The 23,233-nt window shown below is 38.6% G+C and overlaps 1 protein-coding gene across 1 annotated transcript; it reads right to left on the reverse strand.

Moving 5' to 3' along the window:
• Positions 1–865: 865 nt before the first annotated feature.
• etv4 (ETS variant transcription factor 4) lies at positions 866–22,100 on the reverse strand. Its single transcript, XM_026276282.1, has 12 exons — positions 22,044–22,100; positions 21,405–21,495; positions 21,165–21,212; positions 16,473–16,526; positions 8,266–8,395; positions 7,206–7,406; positions 6,690–6,976; positions 4,130–4,198; positions 3,517–3,564; positions 2,981–3,153; positions 1,965–2,066; positions 866–1,314 (listed from the first exon to the last, which is right to left on the reverse strand). The coding sequence occupies exons 1-12, from the start codon at positions 22,098–22,100 to the stop codon at positions 1,087–1,089; spliced, it is 1,488 nt and encodes a 495-aa protein (XP_026132067.1). The 3' UTR covers positions 866–1,086.
• Positions 22,101–23,233: the final 1,133 nt, after the last annotated feature.

Here is a 23,233-nt window from a genome sequence, read left to right on the forward strand (position 1 = left end):
GCGCGGAAGATGGACTTGGAGCAGTTCCTGAGGACGTTGCTAACTATTTCTCACCTGTCAATAATGGATTACACAGCCAAAGGGAAAAAACCCTCAAAAATTAGGAGAGGGTGAACATCAGTTTGAGAATGTTAATACGGATTTTGTCGCTGAAGGGAGCTGAGAGCTTACTATGCTTATTTTTGCCAGGTAAAAATTATTTTGAAAGTTGAGGACCTTTCTCACAGAACGCGTTTTTGCATTGATAAACGCGGGACTCGGGCAGTGGAACGGTTAAAAACCCCGCAAAACCTCAAGTGTAGTGTGTACTAAATGTTTTTTAAAACCCCTCTCTAAAAGACACGAGCACATTTTTAGAAAAATAAAAAAGCAGTACATTGTTACAAAATAAAAACAACAACTTGTTCTGTGTAAAAGGCCTCCGTCTCACTAGAGTTCTAGAACGAATAACGTTGTATACATTTCTTTTAACACGCTTCATTAAAGGTCATTACACCGCCACTTGAATGTGTGGTAAAGAAATGTTAAGAACTTAAGATTTATACCGGAGGTTGCTTTACATTACACAATTGTCTTTGAGTTTAGCTCATTTTGTGCAAAAAGAATGTTTATATATTTAGAACTGCTATTCATTCATTAATAGGTTTTCTCTATTAAACTGCATCAGTTGTCAGCACCGAAGACCTCGCTGCAGTACACAAGATCCAGGGTTGAGGTTACATCCACATCCAGGGGGAGAAGACTGGTAGGTTTAGGGATATGTAAAGTGGGAGAAGTTGGATCTGTCATTTTGGATCCTATCTCGCCCTCTGGATCATTTTGTTTTTGTTGCAAACATAAGAAACAAGAGACTGTTCACATGGTATAGTAGTAATATTGGGTCTTTATTAAGCAATCTTTTGAACCACAGTACTGTGTCTAGATTAGATAGGCCTCAGAAGTGAGAGGAATGCAGAGTCCCTAATGAGATTAATTTAATCAAAACAAAAAAACATAGCCTTATATACAAGTGGATGGGGTGGGCATGTGCAATAGGTGCAGCGGCGAGTAAACTGGGATGGGGGACATGGGAAAATGTTGATGGCATTAGTACATGTAGCCTTTGGTGTAGGACTGAGGGCCCATGTTTGTGGCAGCTGGTTCGGGAGGATAAGACGCCCCCTCATCAAGGTGAGACAGCGGCACAGTGTCTTCCTCGTTGACATAGCGTTCGAATTCTGCCTTCAGACTTGGCCGCTGATTGTCGGGAAAAGCCAGGGATATCAGAGCCTCCGGCTCACACACAAATTTGTAAACATAACGCTCACCAGCCACCTGAAAGAAAAAAAAGAAAGTTAAATATTGATTATTTTTTGAATAAAAAATTATAACCCTCATGTTCTGTTTGTGTCCCCAATCTAATTTTTAACATCTTTAACAAAAAACATGCTTAACGTTGTATTAGGTTGATACATCATGACTTGTGAGGTCATCCATGAATAATGTATTTGTTTGCAGTTAACTCGACACCCTAGAAATAAAAATGAAAATTAAATGCATATATCGTAATTAAAAATAAATAATTTTGTATAATAAATATGTTGAATTATTTAAATTAATTTATATAAGTTTATAAATAAAAGCAAATACTTTTCATGTGAGACACATACTGTACATACTTAAGTAGTACACACCTTGACAATTTTGAGTTATCGTATTTAATATGTATTTTGTTTTAAGTGTTTTTGCTGGTGTCAAACTGAAACCAGACAGAAGCAAATATACAAAAAAAATGCATTTTGGAATTAGGCTATTTATTATTATTATTATTATTATTATTATTATTATTATTATTATTATTATTATTATTATTATTATTATTAATTTGGGACCACAAATATAGAGTAATGTCAATCTCAACCGAACGTGAGTGTTGAAGTGAAGAAAAAATTGCATAGGAGACAATAAAATAAGTGATGAAATACCTTTTGCATAATTCCTTTCTCATAATAGTAGCGCAAAGAACGACTCAGTTTGTCATAATTCATGGCTGGACGGTTCTTCTGCATCCCCCAGAGTCTTGCCACCTAGAGTGTCACAATAGCACATAATACAAACCATAAGAGCAGGAAATGACTGTATTGCAGTGACTTGATTTGAACACAAGAGGCCCTTTGTGACTGTACAACAACTGAACTTTGAAAAGGAAGGGCGAGTCCCCACAAAATAATGCAGTTCCCTTTTATACAACCAAATTACCACTAAACGCTGACCAAAACACCACACTGCGCACAGCTCAAACTGCTAGTTGTCAAACCTAGAGGAAATACTTTTTTATCCTAAACTTCAAGGATCGACATGAGGGCCCTTGAGAAAAAAAAAACAAAAACTGTTGTTCCATCTTGGGCCAGTAAACTTGTGGGCCTGCTGACATTTAAGGAACAGATTGTTTCGTGTTCGACAGAGCTGTACGCTTTAATTGTGATAGTAAAACTTTGGCTGTAATGAATGATTCATGCATACAGTTGGGCAGAACTGATGGATGCATCTCTGCATGATAGTTTGCTGAGTCATGCCATTTAGCTGTCTACTGACCACAGACAATAGGAGGTTAACGCTCTTGTCTCAACCGCTGCGGTGTGCTTAGACTCCGGGCAAAATGGAAGGTTGTAATATTTGGTAATGGAGCCATTCTCCATTTTATTTCCCTATGCTGTTAAGTGGGGTAAATAATGCATGGCAGCTAATGGAAAACTGGCATCGTGTGGATGAGTTCTTAGACCCTGGGGAACTGTGAGCTGATTGCAAGCAAATCTCTGAAACCCATTGTTTATTCTCTCTATAGTTTGTGAAGGCTGAATAAACACTGCATCGAATTGATCCGAACCTCCCAATAATCATACTGACATCTTAGTTCTTTGGATGATCCATTGCCATTAATGTTTTCTGGATATAAAAACCTATTTTGCCTTCTAAAAACTCTTAAAAGCCCAATTTTTACCTCCTCTGGCTCGATGAGTTTGAACTCCATGCCACGGCCGGTCCATGCGATGAAGTGCGCATTGCCGGGGTCATCGAGGAGGGCCACCAAAAACTGCCAGAGTTGCAGTGAGCCACGGCGCTGATAGGGGGCACCCTCACGAAACACACCGCCCCCTTCCTGCTTCACCTCACCTGAGCTCAGGGGAAAGAGATTGTCCATTAATTCACCTATAAATAGTAATTATATCTCAAAACCTGAGAGAGTGGGGAGACCACACCAAAAATTCAAAATGTATTTTGTAATCATATTCGAGAATCTAATAATCAGGTTTAACACAAACTTGTGTAGATTTCTATTCGAGATTTAAATACATTTTTCAATTCAGTTTTCCATTCTGATCGTTATATTATAGTGAACACATTTTCACTAATGATCCTCAGACTTTTGGGCCCCACAGTATTAATACTGTTTCTCATTTTTGTATGTTGTAGCACTTGAACAGGCTATTTGTATTTGAAATTAATACCTGTCCTACCTGGACAAGTGAGACTTACCTTCAAATTTCTCAGGAACAACTCGGGAATCATTTTCAAACATGTAACCTAGTAAGACAGGACAAGGGAATTATTAGTTGAAAGTGGACACCAAGACAATCCACTTGAGTTATACTGTGCTAATGTATTAATAGTAGTCATTAATAATAACAAGCATTTTCCTGTTTGACTTTTCAAATTGAGATGTATGAATACAGTAACTCTTTTTCCATTGATATCCATGAATTCTTATTATGGGAAACAAGGATTCTTGATGATTATCATTATGCGGTTATGTACACTTATGTCAAATTGAACCAAATTTTCTGTATCTAATGGCTTATTACAGAGATCAGCTAACAACTGAAAATGCCCAAAATGGTGCGGCAAATGCAGTTAACGGAGAGAAGGATTATTTTTCTCCACTCCAGGAAAAATACCGGTCTTTTCCAGTAGTAATATTTACCCTGGAATTCTTTAGGCAAGGGAGAAACAAATGTCCATGCCAACAGAAACACAGACCCTCTGGCCTGGTTAGCCGGTGACCGCACAGTACTGGCCAATACTGACGTGCTGTGAGTGTGTGAAACTATACTAGAGCTGCATGTTCTAGATGGACAAACCATGTCCTTACCTTCACTGTTGTGCTGTGGGTTGGGGTAGCCCTCGTTGTGATGATACATGGAGGGGCAACCAGGCACATCTGCAGAGAAAACACAAACGAATGTCCCTCAGTGATGGATGCGTGCAAATGATCTGATAATCTTTACTTATGCTTCCCGTTGGTGAAAAGTCCACTGCTTTGTTCCAAAACCCATAGTGATTTTCCTACATAGGAAGCATTTTAGGTCTCCGGAGCAAAAGCTAAATGTTAGCATTCCGGTTTTGCACCCTTCTAGCAGGGAGGCAGCATTGCATATATTCTTCACACACAGTCTAATGCAACATTAATGTTGCTCACTATTCATAATTATTTCCTTATGAAGTTATGTTGTGGTTAGGATATGCTGCCTATGTAGGTAGTAAGCAGTGAGGCAGCTCACTGGGTTTGAGAGCGGAGCTAATCATGGTTGGTCCTCTTTAGGCACTATTTCTGTACGGTGTGAGGCTGGTGCATCTGCAGATTTGATAACCTCTGCCACTGAGTGCTGCAAGGACGAAAGGTCTATTTGTCATAAAGTCATTTGTCATAATATCACCTGTCTCCAGCTTTATTTTTAGGCAGTAAAGAGCAGTGGATCTTAAACAGTCACACAGAACTGCAGGAAGCCAGAATCAGCTTTATAACGGTCGTACCACTCCTTCTCTCTCTCTCTCTCTCTCTCTCTCTCTCTCTCTCTCTCCATCTCTCGTTTTATACTGTATAAATGAGAAATAGTTTGTTTGGGAAGTGGAGTCATGATTCATGGCTGGAGAATGCAGTGGCAGAGGCCGTGATAAGGGGTCACAGGGGAGAAAGAGCTCTGAGGGACTAAAGCACTTTTCTCATACGTAGAGCTCATTAATGAAACTGTTGACAGGGCTGCTGGATTGGAATTTTCTCAGTTCCATTTTCAACTGAAACAGTCACAGGATCCCTTATAAAACATTAATTGCAAGGTAGGGCTGCACGATTGGGGAAATATGTAATTGTTTATATATATATATATATATAATGATGAAGATGATTATTATGAATTGTTAGTAAGATTAAACATAATACGAAGTATTACTATTGTAATATTGTACAAAAAAACAAAACCATTTGAATATGACCCAAACTCACAGCACGCGCAATTATTATTTATTTCGTTAACTGTGCGCTGCTCTAGGATGTTGAAAACACTGGATCATTAACTGCTCACGTGTAATTAAACACAGTGTCATGCATATATTTATTTACTTAAACCACAGGCTTTGTGATTTAATAATCAAACTATGCCATTCGTTTTATTTTGGTTCAATCATGCAGCCCTACAGCATGTTGTACAAAAGTGTCGGGTACGGGTTCTTATCGTTGTGTTAGCTTATATTTCTCTCTGTTTTGTTCTGTAGCAGAGCGGCAGCCACCGGCCTGGGCAGGGATGAATCTACTGATAACATGCTGTACTCCATGGCAGATAGGGCACTCTATCCTCACACAAACATCCTTTTGTTCCAGACTATCTCATCCGAAGTTACCACATTTCTGCACGTATGAATCTGAGCTAAGTAGCATCAGTTGTTATTTTTAAGTTTTGGTCATTTAAGTGCTTTTCTCATTTTTAATAGTTTTCTTTTTATCTTTGTTCTAGTCATTTTTGTACTTCAACTTAGTTGAACATTTCTAATTTTTAAGTCTATTTAAGTCATAATATTACATTTATGTTTATGTGCTTTATTTCAATTATGGAAATGTTAATTATTCATTTTAACAGTCTTAGTTTACAATAACAACACTGGACATGCAGTACCAACTAGAAGGAAACGAAAGAACCTTGAAAAGGTTGTGCTTCCTTTTTTTCCATTTAAAAGAATCGGATGAAATAGTAAAACTTAGTTTTTTACTAATCTATGTGCACTGTTTGTTAGATCACTGTTGTTTGTAGTCTTTCACAGAACACTGATAAGTTGGACCTGAGCAGGGTGTTTTGTTTCGACCCTGTGTCAGATGCAAAAGCCGAGTGGGAGGAGGTGAGTTCGCCTGTGTTGTGAGTATATGGCCTGAGCCCCCCCGGCTACAACACAACCCCCCCCCCCACCTCCCACCCCGCTCGACGAAGCCAGCGCAAGGGCTCAGGTTACTGAGGCTACGCTCATTTTTCCATTATGAGTTCATCTGCCTGCAGAAAAAGGAAGCCGCTGCTGAAACCCTACACCCGCGAGTGCTCCGCTGGGGATTCTAGTCTTTCCAGTGCCCTCCATTTTCTCAATGAAATTCCTATGCCTCCCTCCTTCTCAAAGAACACAGGCAGAAGAAGGAGGGGTGAAGGAGCAGGAGCGGGCAGAAGTACAAAAAACACTTCTGAGACCTTTGTAAAGTGTCAGTGGATGTGGAAGCGGACAAGAACAAACAGCATCTCTTTAAAAAAAATACTTTCTGGTTTTGTCGAGCAATTTACTGTTTACATTAGTGGCCTAATGTGGTTTGATTTTTGCAGGAAAAGAGAGGAGATGAGACAACACTTCAAAGCAAATCAATTCATTTTGTGTCATCAGTCTTTTGACTCACGTACCAGGTTCGTAAGTGTAGTCAGTGGGTTCCTGTTTGACCATCATATGGGCAGGGGGAAACCTCTGATGCTGTGGCCCGGCCATGTGGGCGGCTCGGTCGTACATAGGGTCCATGTACTCCTGCTTAAAGTTCTGCTGAGGAGGATAAGGCAAGCAGGGGTCAGAGTGTTGCCGAAGATAACCACCACCTCCGCCCCCGGTGGCATGGGCAGGATGCATGCGCTGCAGGGCCTGGCCTTGGGAAGCGAATGGTGGGCACATCTCTGCAGAGCCGGAAGGGAACCTGGAACTGGGAGGAAAAATGAGACCTTGATTAAGAAAGATAGGATCTTAAAAATGCTGTTGCAATGCAAGTATGCTTTATCTGTAGGCTATGGCATGCACATTTAAATATCCATACGGATTCGCTTGTATTTAAAATGGCTGGTTGTAGTTTTTCAACCGATAACTGTACCAATATATCATGCATCTCTACTTGAAAGTTTACAAACCTACACATTGCTTATCATTATTGTTACCTGGGGTTCATGGGGTAACTGTGGCTGAGGCAGGCGTGGGATTGGCTGACGGTGGGTGTATTCATATACCCTGACTCCTGCCGAGTTCCCACTGTTGGTTTTGGGGAGTAATGCTGCATAGGAGACATGGGTGTCCCTGGACAAGAGCTCTTAGAACCTCCTGCTGATGCTCCCACGGCCGCTCTCTTCTGCTCGTAGGCACTACAGGGCATACAGACACTTTCAATGTCAACGATGCATTTCTTTCCTCTTATATATGCATGAAATCTTGTATGGATGTCTCTTCGATTATAAACACTTTTATGTCTCAGGAGTAGATTTTGTTTCTGTCTGTTTAAATGAAGGTCACATTAAAACCAGAAAAGTATGTGCATAGACTTTTGTTTTACATTTGACCCAAACATGCATTCTTACTCTTTATTATATACTATTATAATATTATATACATTTATTTACACAAATTCTGACCCTCAAATAATAATGTTTGAAAATGTTAGTTGCATTGAATTAAATAAATGGTGACATCAGCCTAAGCAAGACAAGTCTGCCTTTTTCATTTTTTTTTATGTTGTTTGTACCACAGAATGCAATTAAACCCATTGCATCATTTGAGATGTTTTCAAAACGACTTTTACGGGACATAAATACACTTCTGTGATATATGAGGTATATTTTAGAGATTAAAGCATCATTGCACTTATTATAATCACTGCCCTGCATAATTTAGCTCAAGATAAAAATCTCCTACGACTAATTTTCTAGTAACTCTGAAGACCTTGATTAGCTTGATCAGGTGTCCTTGATTGTGGCTATGATATACTTCAAGTGTAATTGAAGAACGAATCAGTCTAACGTCATTTCAAACAAAATCAGGCCAAAACTCTGCAGGCAAGGGACCTCCCAGGGCCTGATTTGAAGAAACCTGCATTATAGTGTGAAATGTGTATTTTAAGAATCTAATTTCTGTGTCCACAGGGCTAAAGGTGAAACCTGCTCACACCATGAAAGTGTCTTCATCTGATGAGAGGCATCAAGGAACAGCATCCGGCTTTCGACTGACCTGGCGTAAAGGCACTGCTCTCCATTGGGGTAGCTGAAGCTTTGCTTGTGACTGCAAGACTGGCTGGGGTCTGAGCCGGGACTCTGAGGCTCTTCCTTAATCTTCACAGGCGGGCTGTGGAATGCTACAGCTGTGGTACACAGAGAAACAGGTTTATTAATGAACCACTTTCAATGCAATAAACATGCAATAAACATGCAATATAAAATACAACAACAGTATAGAGATACACATTTATTCCAAATAATTTAATGGGCTTGATTTGTCCTTAGCTATAGTGAGGGCAGTAGATCATGCAAACGTGATCATTTTACTCAACCACAGTTAACACCGTAAAACTTAAAACAATTACAGACATAAACATCCACTAGCATCACATTTTTTACTTCCATTAATCAACATTTAAAAGTGGACTTTACCATTTTAGATTAATTATTATTGTCCATTAGATTCATAATTCAAATTTCCAGATTTTTTGCTTCAACACTTTTAAAAGCACAGACCTGCTAAAAACATTAAATGGTTGTGATTAAATGAGTAAGCCTTTTATCAGAACACATCAGCAGCTGGTCATTTACATAAGGTGTGTGTGTGTGTGTGTGTGTGTATTCTTCAGTATCTCCAGCCCAGCTTTTAAAGATTTTGGCATTTAGCTGAGGGAGTAGCAGAGGAGTCGCCCAGCATGCGTGGGGTCTGGGTCTGAACTACAGTGCTGTTTATTATTGAAGGAGAGCAGCCGGGCTCAAAGACGGCACGGTACAGGATGTTTTACTGGGCCGCTCAGGGTAAACAGCAGCAGCTGTGCTCTTCCAGCTGAGCAGCAGCTCTGTGTTTATGGCTGTTTATGTGTTGATTGTCGTGGGCGCAAACCTGACAGAACAGGCAACGCTGAAACCCAGGCTCAGGTAACTGCATATTTCATTCACAATAGCAAGGGGAAAAAATGGGGGGGCTTCAGCACAAGCCCCGCCCCCTCAAAGCCAATACTCAAATCGAAAGAGAAAGAGTTGAAATATGAACCGAAAGAGTGATTCTTAAGCATTCTCCTCTTTAACGAGTCTACATAAAATGTATAGATTTGACATTTTAAGTCTCAAATCAATGCTATGCTTTAATAATGGACTGTTCATTTGATCAATAAGGCTGCAAGGCCTTCTACAAATACATTACGAATATAGAACCACTAAAACCACTCTATTAAAGCAATGAATCATTTTACTCTAAATACTCTAAAATGTGATGGAGGACCAAACGAGGGCTTCAGGAGGACACTTCGGGAACGTGTAACATTATCAAGACACAGCCATCTGTCATCAAATCTCCTCGAGTTTACAGACCGATGGCACTCGTGTAAACAGTGATGTGACAAAGGAAGATCTTGTACTTTATTTGGTGCAATTTGCCCAAAGCTCTCAGTTTCTGCTTTCTCTCTTTAAGATTCGTGTGAAAGTTACATCACTGTTCTCTAAAGCAACTCATATTTCTTAGGTTTTGTTTCTGGGAAAAAGTGGGGGATAGGGGTTGAGATCCTTAATGTGTAATGTAACATCTGTGTTTAGATATTCTTGGCTCTTGAAGTAGGTAGTCAGTGATTAGGAAAGAGAGTTTGCCAGAGGCCTTATTATAACGCTTAATACCAAAGAGGAATTCATCATTTTTTACATTTAATTTAGATTTCACTGGAAGGACTCCACGCCTACTTTATTATCTTCAAAGAGTGTAGATCAGAGGAAGGGTAAAAAAAAGAAAAAAAGAAAGAAAGGGTGGCCTGTGGCCAATGTAAGAGAGTTTGGACCACGTATGTTTTTTTTTAATTTTTTTACTTAAACATTTGGTTTTATGTGATTCATGTATGAATTTAGAATTTACAGCTATCAGCAGGCATTTTTTGTTACAAATAATAGTGAAATTATTACTTTCTTTGTGCTCTCTTTTGTTTTATACCATTATGAAGACAGCATAAAGTTTATTAGACATTTAAACCTGGAAAAAATTACAAATAAAATGAGTTTGACACCTCTAGTGATTGTAATCTGCCATGTAAGGCTATATATAAACCTGCCAAAATATACTGTAGATTTAAATAGTGCTGTCCTTACATACAAGTGCATTTACCGTTCACACCTCCATTCAAGCTACATCTTAAGTGTGGAAAACCAGGAGCATTGTACCTAAATGACAAGAGTGTCTCCATTCAGGATGTGCTTTTAGAGACAGGCTGGGCTAGAGGTGGGAGCTGGACTTTACATATGTAAATAGCACGATTCAGTGGAGATGATAAGGGGTGAAAGGTGATGGTCATGGTTGAGTGCTTTAGGAAGTAGGGGATCATTACAGAGGGCCATTCAAGTCAACTCCCCCAAACAAATCTCAGGACCCCGATAGCCTGTGTGCTAAACAAAAAAAAGATCCACCAGCTGTGACAGATGGAGGTATGGTGGCCTTTGCAGAGAGCTCTGGGGGATCGTCCTAAGAAAGTGTGTCAAAGTACAAGTAATCACTAATCAATTTAGTTTGAATAAAAGTACCATTTACGAAACTGTGAGCCAGATTTCAGTCACTGTTAAGGCAGGACAGCTTTGTTAAAGCTTAACTCCACTGATCATCTGGACAGTATTGTATATTCATGTCAGGCTCACATCCTGGAAACTTTCATCTTATGACAGTTACGGTTGAGGCCAACCGTATAAACTCAGAAGGTACAGTGAGACAAATCCAAATCCCAAAAAAACACAAATCCTGAACAGAACAAGTCTTTATGCAAAGACCGTTTGATAAAAACACTGAACAAAGTTGTGTTAGTCTGGTGTGATGGGAAGTGTTTGATATTTGAGCTGCTGTCGTGATAAAATCAGATTTTTGATTATGATAACAATCTACTTGAGAGTGAGTGAAGAGATGCCACCTGGCGTCCCACTGGCCATTTAAGACAAACAGTGACAAATCAATAAGAACAACCAGGATGCCAATTATGTCTGAATGGCTTAAAGGTTGAAATGGAAGTATTGATTTTGGGCAGCCCACTTAACACGGCTCTCAAAGCTTGTTTCTTTTTAAGTACAGCCTGTCATAGGACGTACATCGGGTGTTTAATTGAAATAAAAGTGACATGATTGCAAAACAAAAAGTCACAAAGTTTAATGTGTCCTTGCTGAATGAAAGTATTACTGATTCCAAACATTTGGTATTGTGTATAATGGCTTGGTGAGCATTACAGAGATCATTGTTTTTGAGCGGTTTCTTTCATGGCTTTTTGTGGATTTTTATTTATTTATTTAAGTAGAAAAGAAGCTAAGAGGTTTTCTTTCCTGGTTTGAGAAGCTTTTGTTAATCCATCATCATTGAAATGATCAGTGGAAAGTCTGGGGAGAGATGTGGATGACAGAAAGGACTGTTCTTTCAGCCAGAGGTTTTGCTGAATCAATGCTATCATCTCAGCACAGTTCAGGAACACATGGCGGACATGTGGTGTCCATGTCAACACGAACAGAATGAAAGAGAGAGCAAGCGAGGGTACGCAAACAAAAAATGAAGTTCTGGCCTCTCTCCGATGGTGAATGGCCAGGGGTTTTCCATAAAAATAGTACTCTGCTCGCTTGGGTTTGACTGTTACTTCTGAGTCTCAGTAACTTCCCCTTTGAGTTTCAGCTATTGGTAGCTCTAGATTTGTTTGCAAACTTGAATAACAAGATAAGTAGAAACGATCAGACAGAGTCTTGTGTATCTAAGCTAAATTTTGTGCTCTTTTTTTTAAACACACTTTTGGGTGCTTAAAATGTTTAGTATTTTTATGTACTAAATGTTCTGTTGTAATTGGGTGTAGGTTGGGGCGTTGGGTCTAGGTCTGAATTTCCATATGACCAGTTTCTGTTAACAACATGGTATCAGTTCCCATTTATGATTGGATTATTTTTTCCGTTGAAACCGCATGACGTTCTTTGCCAATAAAAGAAATGCACCATCCATCTTTTAAAAATGAATCATTAAGCTATTTTAACCATTACCAAAAAATTCACTTTGGCAAAACTGTACGAAAGTGAAAATGCGAAAGGTGGATGACGCAATACAATGATGTTATCCATCGCAACATGATAGTGTTTTATGTGAGCTTTCATGTCTAAAGAGTAATCAAACTCTCAACCTCACATTCGTCAGCCCTCAATATATTGCAGTCCACTCTTAATGTTTAATACATATATTGATTTCTCTGATCATTGCAGAAATTATATAATGAACCCTACTGCAAAGAGAATGCAAAGAGAGATTGGAGATAACACCTGCTCATTGAATTTCTGTCAAGCCGGTGAGAAATACATCTGGGCTGATATCTTAATTATACAGAGAGAGATAGAGAAACACTCAAGCTTTTTTCTTCTGCTGCCTAATCTAGTTCTGAGATCACCCTGGATCAATACATCCATCATTGCTTTTTCAATACGAGACGTGGCCCGTTGCATTTCAGAAGAACTGACGTGAGATTATGCTGAAACAATGGACTGAGCTAAGTGATTTAGACAAGCGATGACTTGCACTATTTAGCTTGAAGAGACTATGTGTCTCCAAACGCTGTCTATCGCAGTGCACTGGAAGTCTCTGATGTGTGTGGACGTGTATGTTATGTTACATGTGTTCTATGTTATCATTAGCCCCCGCCTCAGTTTCTTTTCTATCAGCAGGAGAAAGGAAGAAAAGGGGGAGAAAGGCAATTTCCTGGCTAGGTTTAGAGTATTTGCCCCACTGCTTCTGTCCTCACCGATGCAGTAAAATACACACTGCTGTCGATTCAGTGCCTCAGCGGCCATACCTAAAGAGTATATTCTAGCTTCTTCCAAAAGCATAGCAGAGCACAAGCTTCCAAATTCATGTTTTAAAGAGTCTGAGATGCTGTTTACTGTCACTTATAGTCCGGCATTTATCCACCTACAAAAACATTCTAAACCTTTGCCACTGCCGGTTTCGACAAATGCTCCTCTTGTAAAGGTTAAAACTTCAAACTTTCAAAAGAAACAAAGGTTAAACTTTCCAACGAGACTGTATTTGTTAACATTACTTTTCCCAATAAATGTGATAGTAATAAAATGTGGGTTTTTTATGATTCCTTATGAATAGATAGTTCAAAAGAACCATTTTCATTTAATGAAAAAAGATTGTATGTAAAAAAAATAAAAATAAAATAATAATAATCAATGCATCCTTGCTGAATAAAAGTAATATCTTTTTTTATCTTACTGACTCCAACTTTTGAATAGTTCTGTATATTTAAAAATTAACGCAAACTAAGAAAAATGTTGCAAAAAAACTTAATTGAAATAGTTCGTTATAAAATAATTATATACTGTAATTTAGTAGAAAGAAAGCGCGATCAAAAGAGGGCTAAGAACTGAAAGAGAAGATTAAAAAGAGTGAAAGAAAAAATGTATAAGAAACAAAAGAGAAAGCAAAAGAGTGCAAAAAAGTGAAAGAAAAAGCAACAAAGAAATTAAGATAGACAAAGAAAGTGAAAGAGGTTGAAAAAAAACGGTAAAGAGGTAGAGAAAAACATCTCAGTAAAGACTGCGTTGAGCGGAGCTCTCAGTCAGTTCAAATCATGAATGGAGATTCCGTTTTCTCTTAATGTGCTGCCTCAGCCAGTCCCTCACAACCAGCCCATTCATAAAAAATGTGGGGCTTAAATGTGTGCGTGTGTCGGTGTGTGTGTACGCGTGTGGCTCGTTTCACTGCAAAAAGTTAGTGAAAGAGGAAAGCCTGGCCCCCTCTATGGGGAAGAATGACTGGTCTCTTTACATTTTTGGCACTCTTGAGGATGTTTTTGCAGACTTTGTTGCATAGCAGCTGTATTTTGGAAAGTTGAGCGCTGTAGAGCTGCATATTTTGTTTGAGGAGGGGCGAGGGGGTGAACACAGCAGCACGATCCAATGATATATCAGACATGTCGAGAGAGCTAACGGAAGTGCAAACAAACTTAAGACTATAAATTCCGAAATCCCTTTGCACATCTCTTGTGTTTTTATCTCTCCTGCTCTTTTTTTTCTCTCTCTCTCTCTCTGTAGACTTCTCTTTTCTGGAACTGGATTTATAGCCACGACTTCCTATATAATTACAACAAGGCACAAAACAAAACAATGGCTCCCACAACACAGCATTTGCAGGATTAACTCACATCTTGGAACACTCAGCATTGAGACAGAAAGAACGGGAGAGAAAAGACAGCCTAAATTATCACATTTTGGTACAAAACAGGATGGGGGTGGGGTTAAAAGCTCCATTCAGAAAAAGGAACCATGAGGGTGGAGTCAGTTCTGCTCTTGGGCATTTTCATGAATGGGAGAAAGAATCCTGTTCTTTGAGTGACATTACAAACAAGACTAAATCTCCATGTTCTAATCAATACTGTAAAGAGATTCCAAAAGATATTTAAATTTATTGGTTACTGTTCAACCAATAATAAATACCAGTAATAAGTACAGTTTCAAATTCTTACAATTTATGAGGTTTTGTGATCGCTTGTTCTGATTCATTACCTTTGGCTATTCATTTTCTACAGCGCTGTCTAGTTTAAAGTCTAGAGGACTCATTTAAAGCAAGTTAATGATTCCCTAACTAGCCAAACTAGTCATCTTCACATTTATATCCCAAGTTCTGAATGAGTTTATGTACCAAGGAGACCAAATTGCTGAGTTCCATTGCTAATAATGACACACAGGTCACAGAATTACGCCAAATGGAGACTCTCAATGTGGAAAAACGAGAGGGATGGGGATAGATTTGCCAGATGTGCAGGTGTTGCACAACAACATGTCCAGCACCTCCCCCATTTCTTTAATCTGGCATTCCACTCCATCCCGGAGTCTTATGCTCACGGTCGTGCCCAGACGGGAAACAACTTGACTGGCAAAACAACCGAGCACTTGACTCCATTGATCTTGTTTTCCCTCATGTGTTTACAGACAAAAGGCCAAGAGACGGTTATGAAACATAACATGCTGGCACGATTTAGCAAAACATCTGACTCACCTGAATGTCTTGATAATCTTAGTGAGTTTAAACCAATAGAAAGGAGGCTGTGTTTGGATCTTAGTTGGTGGCATAAACTGACCCAACACCATAAGGACCACGAACATGGGAGAATATGTTTATGCTTACATTCGCCCTGCCAACTCAAGGCTTTTTCTCAATGAGCGACCTCAATTCGTGAGTTATTACTCCATTACGTCTAAATGAAAGGTGGGGTGTTGCTGTCAGTCAAAGCTTTGCTGCACTTTACTAATGTGACAGGCCTGTCAGCTTGAACTCCCATCTCCTCTGTGAGTATTAGGAAAGGCTGTCAATGGCAAAGAGCACTTGTGATTGGTTATGTCCTGATGGGGTTAAGTAGACATGACCCTTTCCTGCTCCAGAGTTCATCTCCACTTCCTCCCCCTCATTGTTGCACAACAGACAAGAACAATATGTTATGGGGAGCATCTGTCACTGGAGGTCAGATCTAGAATGGCGCTGTTTGCACACATAAGTGTTCTACACTCCGTCTTTTAGCAAGCCACGGCCCGGTTCGTGTTACTGAAAAAAAACAAGATCTATGACTCATTCTGTGAACTTTACAACCCTTGAAAAAATTGTCACCATAACAGACTCGCCAACGTGGTAAAGACCCAACCCATATGTTGTGAATGGCTGAAACAAAAGGTTCAAAAGGAACTGTTTACAGAGTGCGCGCCACAAAGCCCGGCACGCCATTGACAGGAGACACAACAAAACAAGGAAAGCAGTTGAAAAGGCGGCATTTGCGTTGTGCGGTACAGGAATTTGCTTTCCCATTTACACCTCTGTCAGACACAGAAAGGAAATCTTTGTGCTTGACTGCTGAATGAACTTTTACCGGCTTCCTCAGCTGCTCAATTGAGTCTTTCAAGCACATGCAAATGGAAGCTGCTCTTAAGTATGAACATCCAAATACGTCAGTGTAAGAGTAGTAGGTCATGTATATGCCTTTCTGTTACGCACAGCCTGTGAACAGGACTGTTCGTCTGAAAACCTCCACGCCTCAGCCTCCAGCGGGTTGTCAATCAGTCACTTTTTGGACAAATAATTGTACAAACCTACTTCCTCTTCTTTATCTTTTTGTTTTTGTCATCTCTCTCACCCTCTCAGGTTTCATGTTCATTAATGTTAATGCATAAGACGTAAATCAAAAGGAACGATGTACTTACAGTTCTCTGAGTGGAAGTCAGGAACAAACTGCTCATCGCTGTCAGGAACTTGAGCTGCAGAGACCACAAACATTTTCAAACAAGCATTCTAAAAACATGTACTAATGTATTTATTGACAGATGTATAAAAACTAGGAGTAAACGAATTATTCTTTTATGAAGTTCATCTGACCAGGCAGATATTATTCATGTTTGAACACAGAGCAGAAAAGGAATTTTCTGAAATATGAATAGATTCTAGAAGCGCTGTTTCTGTTTGGGATCCATTTGTAGAAAATTAAAAATGAATTAAAAGAAATATCACAAGGTAAAAAAAAAAAAAAAATACTATATAATGAATTTACACTATATTAAACTATAATTTAGTATATTACGGCAAATATTTCTGAAATAAAGAAAAACATTAAAATACATTTACATTTGTATGGAGTCCCTTAAATAGTAAATACAACCTGATGTTATTTATGGGGTCTCTCTCTGACCCCAAAATACCATGAGGGTTAAAATACATTTTTGGATTTAAGATTTCCTGTTTCCTTCTTTCTGCCCCTGCTGACTCAGAAATCCGACTCAAAATATGTTTTCAAACCAAGTCATTTTTCTTGAGCACACAGAGTCTAAATGGACACTGTGATTTGATGAAGGGATGGGCTGTCCATTAGCTTAGCCTGTGTCTCCCTTCATCATCCCAATGAAACCTGAGTTACTGCCTCTGGACAGCTCGTGACCTTCACCTCCACTTTTCCATGTGCCAGCACTCTTCCATGGCCAGCAGATCAATATCACTACTGTGTGTGTGTGCAGATATCTTGATTACTGCTGAATTCCATCAGATGAATTGTAGATGGGCTATTATTACTCTTGAATCAAAATTTGCTCTCTCCTTCTTTTTGTATTTGTGTTTTTGCTTTTTTTTCACTTGTATCTTTGACTTTGCGTCAACTTTAATTGATTAGATACGTATTTAATTTTGTTGTTGTTTTTGTTTTGTTTTTTGTTTTTGAAAGATCACCAGTGCAGGTTCTGAAATGTTCAAGGGCATATCGGAGTGACCAAATTTAGATGTAAATGGGTGATTTCTGCCATGTCATAACATAAATCCTGCAACCTAATTCTAAACGATACAAATGTTGCATAGAAAATTCACTCAAAATCTGAGGGAGCACGTGCACATCCGGCAACTCCACACATCTGTATCATATACAGGCCTTATTTAAACATAATAAGGGGTGATCTATGTCCGTCCACAAGTGATGACCTCCCCCTACCCATCACCAACACTCTAGCTGGATCCTGCTGATGGATTTACAGTCTTTCGAGCTGATGTAGACAATTACCTCGCTTATCCATCGTAAGCATGTATTACAGAATAAAAAACGATTCAGACGAGAGCAAATGTAGGAGCGTAGCATTAATACTAAATGTCTCTTCCTACGCACACAGAAAAAAGAAACTGGACGACATTCTCAGACAGTGTTGGTCAGCTCTGCTTGGTGAAGTGTTCTGGAATTCATCGCCTGCTTTGAAGTCTTTGAACGCTGGCTTTTAAGGTCATGCAATAAGTGTTTGAGAAGAGAAAGGGAGTAGGAGAAAGAATAGAGAAAATAGAAAGTAGACGAAGAGTGCAGTTTAATGAGCCTTAGACAAAGAAAAAAAGTTTGCTTTGATCTTTTTTTAATATCATACTATTGGCATGCATACAATTGTATGAAAAATGTTTCTGACATTACGTAAACTAATTTCTTAGGTGTTAATGGTTAAATTAAATGTGGATGGATTCTGTTGAGACTCTTTTTCTTTAAAGGTCATGCTGGGTGAAATCTACACAAACACTAGCAATGGATATGTCTTACATACCGATTGCATAATAATGTACAGTAACAATCAATAATATCCCATAAAGGGTATTAATAATAATATATGGATTTGCTGACTTTACTTTTTGTGGATTTGTAAATTTGCAGACTGGTTCAATAATGAAATATGATTCCAAGAACTGCACTCAGTACAGTTGGACAAAAGCCTTGATAAGTCATTGTTATTATGCATATGACTAAAATAATAAATATAAGTAGCCACACTGAGTTGTCCTTAAATAAAGCAGCTAGGATATTCAAATTGATGACAGCGACTTTGAATTTCCTGCCATAGTTATATTGCCTTTTCTTCTTCGACTGATTATTTTCTGGACTTAGTAAGACTTGTTCTCAGATTTATTACACACCAACATCTCAAAGCACCATAAAATATTGTCTCTCAAAGCCTGGATTAAATACAAATGTGATGTACAGTGGTGTCCCTTAGCTAAAATAATAATAATAATTATGGATTCAAGCTAAAACTTTTGATTTTCGATTTTTTTTATCGCTCAATAAAAGGCACAAGCAAAAGAAACTTGGGTTCTTCCCCTTTATCCCTGTTCTTTTTTTATTCCTGACATGCAATAGCTGTTAGTCATGCAGGCTCATATATGGCAGTGACACTGGTAACATACTTCTTTTTTTATTTTTTCTTGGGCACATTCTCTTCTTTTTTAGCCAGTAGTCCATAAACACAGAAACCAGAACATTAGGAGAATTAAATCCATCTCTTTAACAATAATCTGGCACTTCCTGTGTGACGGAAACTGTACTGATGCCCCTTTGAGCATGCTCAAAGAAATTACATTAATTTCATAGATGCTGCTCTTATCCTGTTGCTATACTGTAATTATATTACAGTCATTTAAGTTTTTTTTCTTTTCTGCCTCGAGGAGGATTAGTAAGGATTAGTCAAAGCTAAAGCCAATATTTGGCCCACCAGATAAAGCAATAAATCATGCAGACGTGTTTCAACTTTTTTTTAAAAGGAGCACATGCGATTTTAGACAGATAAAAAAAATATATATCCGTTTAATGTGAGTCCCTCAAGCTTTTTAGAGTTTCCAGGGCTGATTAAAGCCAACTCGATTTCTTTCAGTCTAGTTAGAATGTGTGTGTGTGTGTGTGTGTGTATGCGAACGCATTCATAGTCACATCAGACCGTGTGTCTGTGAATGTCTGTGGGAGTATGTCTGTGTGTGTGTGTGTATGTGTGTGTGTGTGTTTCAAGTCAGTGAGCTTCCAGGAACATGTTGTCAAGGGCTTTGAAATGCAAGTCAGCACAAGACCAAAGTTTGTCTGTGCAAGCATGGAGACATGTTTCCTTTTTCTTTGAGTGAACCTGAATGACTTTTTTTTTTTTAGCTCGGCAGATCCTGGGAGGAGCCAGGAGGTCTGTCTTAAAATGTAAAGAATACTCACATGACTGGACAAGCTTTTCTATTAACAACTTTTGGCCTGCTTCTATGTTTTATCTTATCCTTTAAAGTGCAGAATTCCCTCCAGCAGTGTCTGTTTTGACAATATGGGGAATTACTCATCATAACCGCCTGATTATAAGCCATTGCTTCCGAAAAGAACAAAGGAAAGTTCACGGCCTGGAAACTAGGGCTGGTTTTAAAGATCAAGTGTGTGTGAGCAATAAAGTTATTTCTTGCTTTGTTTGTTCTCTCAATACACTAAAATCCCTGGTCCAACTTCATAGCTAAAGTGTCTGCACTACTTCACCTGTGTACTTGTCGTGGAGTCAGGGATGGTTCTCTATTGTTTCTGGTTTATGGTCATTGCCTTCCCTGTATCCTGACTGATGTGTGAAGTTCACAGTTTGACGCTGCATGATTATAGCTGATAGTTCTGCTCTGAAGATTATGCAATTTAATGAGAACTCTTATTTTGACCATGCCCTTTGAAATCCTTAAAATATCCCATTAACAACATTGATGGATTCCTTTAAAAGGATGTAATATTTAAATAAATAAAAAAATCATTTTAGTAATGTTTATAATATTGTTGTGTTATAATATGTGTATTTAAGACTCTTCTGTGATATATGAAGATAATGCATCTCGTTTTTGCCATATGTCATCTTTACTGCATGCAATTACAACCAGACACAATTTTTGATTAAGCATAAGATAAAATTATGCATTAACATTCTGGACAAAATCAGTGTTTATCATTTACTTTTTAAAATCCAATTTACATCACCTCAGCTTTTTAACTTAAAATACACATAAGGGTTCGCAATGGGACAGATGTATAATTCATTCAAAACAGCGGGGTTCCAGCCACCCGGTCTCATTGAGAGCAGCTTTTGTGTTCTCCACACTCTGACATGTACACAGTAAATTGTTTCTGGCAGGGTTCATTTCAACTATTTGCCTCCTGACTGTCCAGCTTTGATGCTGTTTGTTTGCTTTGCCTGGGTGTACAGGCTTTAAGAGCCTTTGTCAGGACTTTCCGAATAAAATGTAACCAGCAGCGTTGTGCAATCAAGGCATTTTTGTACAAAAGCAACACGTATACGACAGTGATTGCCATGATGTACAGTAAAAAATCATTTTAAATTCAGGACTGAAATACCGTATTGAACTATCACACCTATTACATTTCTAAAATGAAAACATGAGTTATTTCTAACAGCTGTCTTGCCTTATTAAGCAAATAAGCCACCTCAGTCTAAATCTTTTTGTTGTTTTGTTTTGTAAATCTCACCAAGCAGCGTGAACTTGCTATAGCATGTCCTCCTGTGACATTTCCTCGCTCACTGCCACTAGAGGGACATATTTATTGCAATATAGACACACAATACATGCTTAGAACAGGCGCATACCTTCGGTGAGCCATGTCTCCTGAAGTTGGCTTAAATCCTGAAAGAGATCTGAAAAGGAACGTAAATCATTATCGCACTGATCTATTTTTCCCATACGAGCTTCAAATATTTATTTCCTTTTTTGTTCATCTGTTTACTACAAAAAAAATGTTCTGACATGCAATAGCTTCACAATACAGAGATGAAAATATACGGTGAAGATAGACAAAATGAAATTTTTAAACATTTTTGCTTCTTTACCTTCGGATTCCTGAGGGGGTAATTCGGTGTCCATGTATTTCCTTTTTGTTGCCATCAACAGTCTATTTAGGGGCCCATTTCCTTGCGACCTCTACAAAACAGAAACTAAATTATGTAAGTACAAAATGCATACTCAAAGTAAAATTATAGTGTAACTTCAGAACCACAAGGATGGATATTTATCTTAAAACTCACTATAAAGAACCTAAACCTTAATCTTAAAATAAATATTAAAAGTGATAATTGTCACAGTGCACTATGACAAGGTAGAAAAAATACAGGATCCTGTCAAGAATAAATGCATTTTGCAAAATGCTTTATAGTGCTATTACAATAGCAAATACTGCATTCAAGTATTCTCAAAAGGGAAGTTTTGATTTCCTTTTATGTAAGAATTCAGATTTGAGAAAAGCGTTTGCTGAAAGGATTCAACTTTACCTTTTGAGCGCAACATGGAGAAAACGAATATTTAGTAGACCAGTTGCGACCGTTTTAATTTGGTTTTAGCCCAAACTGAAAAGAGTTTCCAACGCAGCAGCGCTTGCTTAAAACAAATCACATGCAACGACGACAGAGAAACAGCACAACATCTCCGCGTGAAGCCCAGTGAAGCTTTGAAGTGAATAAAGCCATACTCACATTAGCTAAAGTATAAGGCACTTGCTGGTCCAGATATCCATCCATCTTATAATCCATGCCTTAACCGTTTGTGGTCATTTAGGCTGTGTTTTAATGAGATCCACGCAGACTGAGAGGGGAAGGAAGACGAACAGAGGCAGCAGCAGTTTGTGAATGGATCGCGTGAAGGCTGCATACGTAATGAGCTCCATTCACAAAAAACCACCAGCGTGCGTATAAACACACACTCTGGTCTCCTCTAAATCACAGACTGGACAGCTCGAGACCTGTTCTTTGCTTCATTTGAGGCAAGACGCTATTGTCTAAAGAGTTTGTAAAGGATTCTGTGGGGTGAAGACATTTTATACGATGAATCTGAATTAACTTGTGTATATGCCACGTCCGAGCCTATTTAGAGCCTAGTTAGAGCCTATTCTTCACCATTGGCCTAAAGTGATCGAAATTAAAACTGTATTGTTTTATTTCGTTTAAGTTTCAGTGATTATATATAGTGTAATTACTTATTTGTTTTAATAAATTTAGCTTATTATAATAATTTGTCATTTCTAACTCTATTTTCAGCGCAGAATCACTGCAGAATGTACATTTTATAGCCTATTTCAGGCAGCTTTTTAATACTTTTTATTATTGTTGTTATTATTTTATACCTAAAAATTCAACTGGAAAATGTGTATGTTTGGCATATACCGTAGATGTGTGGCCAAAAGAGCGAAAGAAAATCGCTTTTCTTAAATCATACTGCTGACTTTAACTTGCTTTTCTTGCTGTCGGATGTTCGCTTTGTAGGAAGGACTTTGATTGGTGCATTTTCTCTTTCAAGAGCTCAAATTTCTTCTCTTTGTCCTTCCTAATGAATGAAACCTCTCTGCGCATTCCAGCCAATCAGATTCAAGGTTTGAAAAGCGAAGGCGGAGCTTACGTTATTTCAGCCAATCGCGGCTTGAGAATCCCAAGGGCTTTCCCTAGTACGTTTCCAGTTGTTTTTCATTCACAAAAAAAGGGGAAAGTCGAGGAAGGAAAAATGCCATTCATAAAAACTTGCCCCAGCAGGATTGTTTTTATGGTTGTTTTCAGGGTTTGCTCTATTAACAACAGATACAGCTTGCGAAAACATCACGTGGTAGCTGCCGGGCTCAACAGCAGTGGATGGATGCAATCTCAGAATTGTATAAATGAGTGTACACTGGCAG

Source organism: Carassius auratus, chromosome 12 (assembly GCF_003368295.1).
Source record: "Carassius auratus strain Wakin chromosome 12, ASM336829v1, whole genome shotgun sequence".
NCBI classification, from domain to species: Eukaryota; Metazoa; Chordata; class Actinopteri; order Cypriniformes; family Cyprinidae; genus Carassius; species Carassius auratus.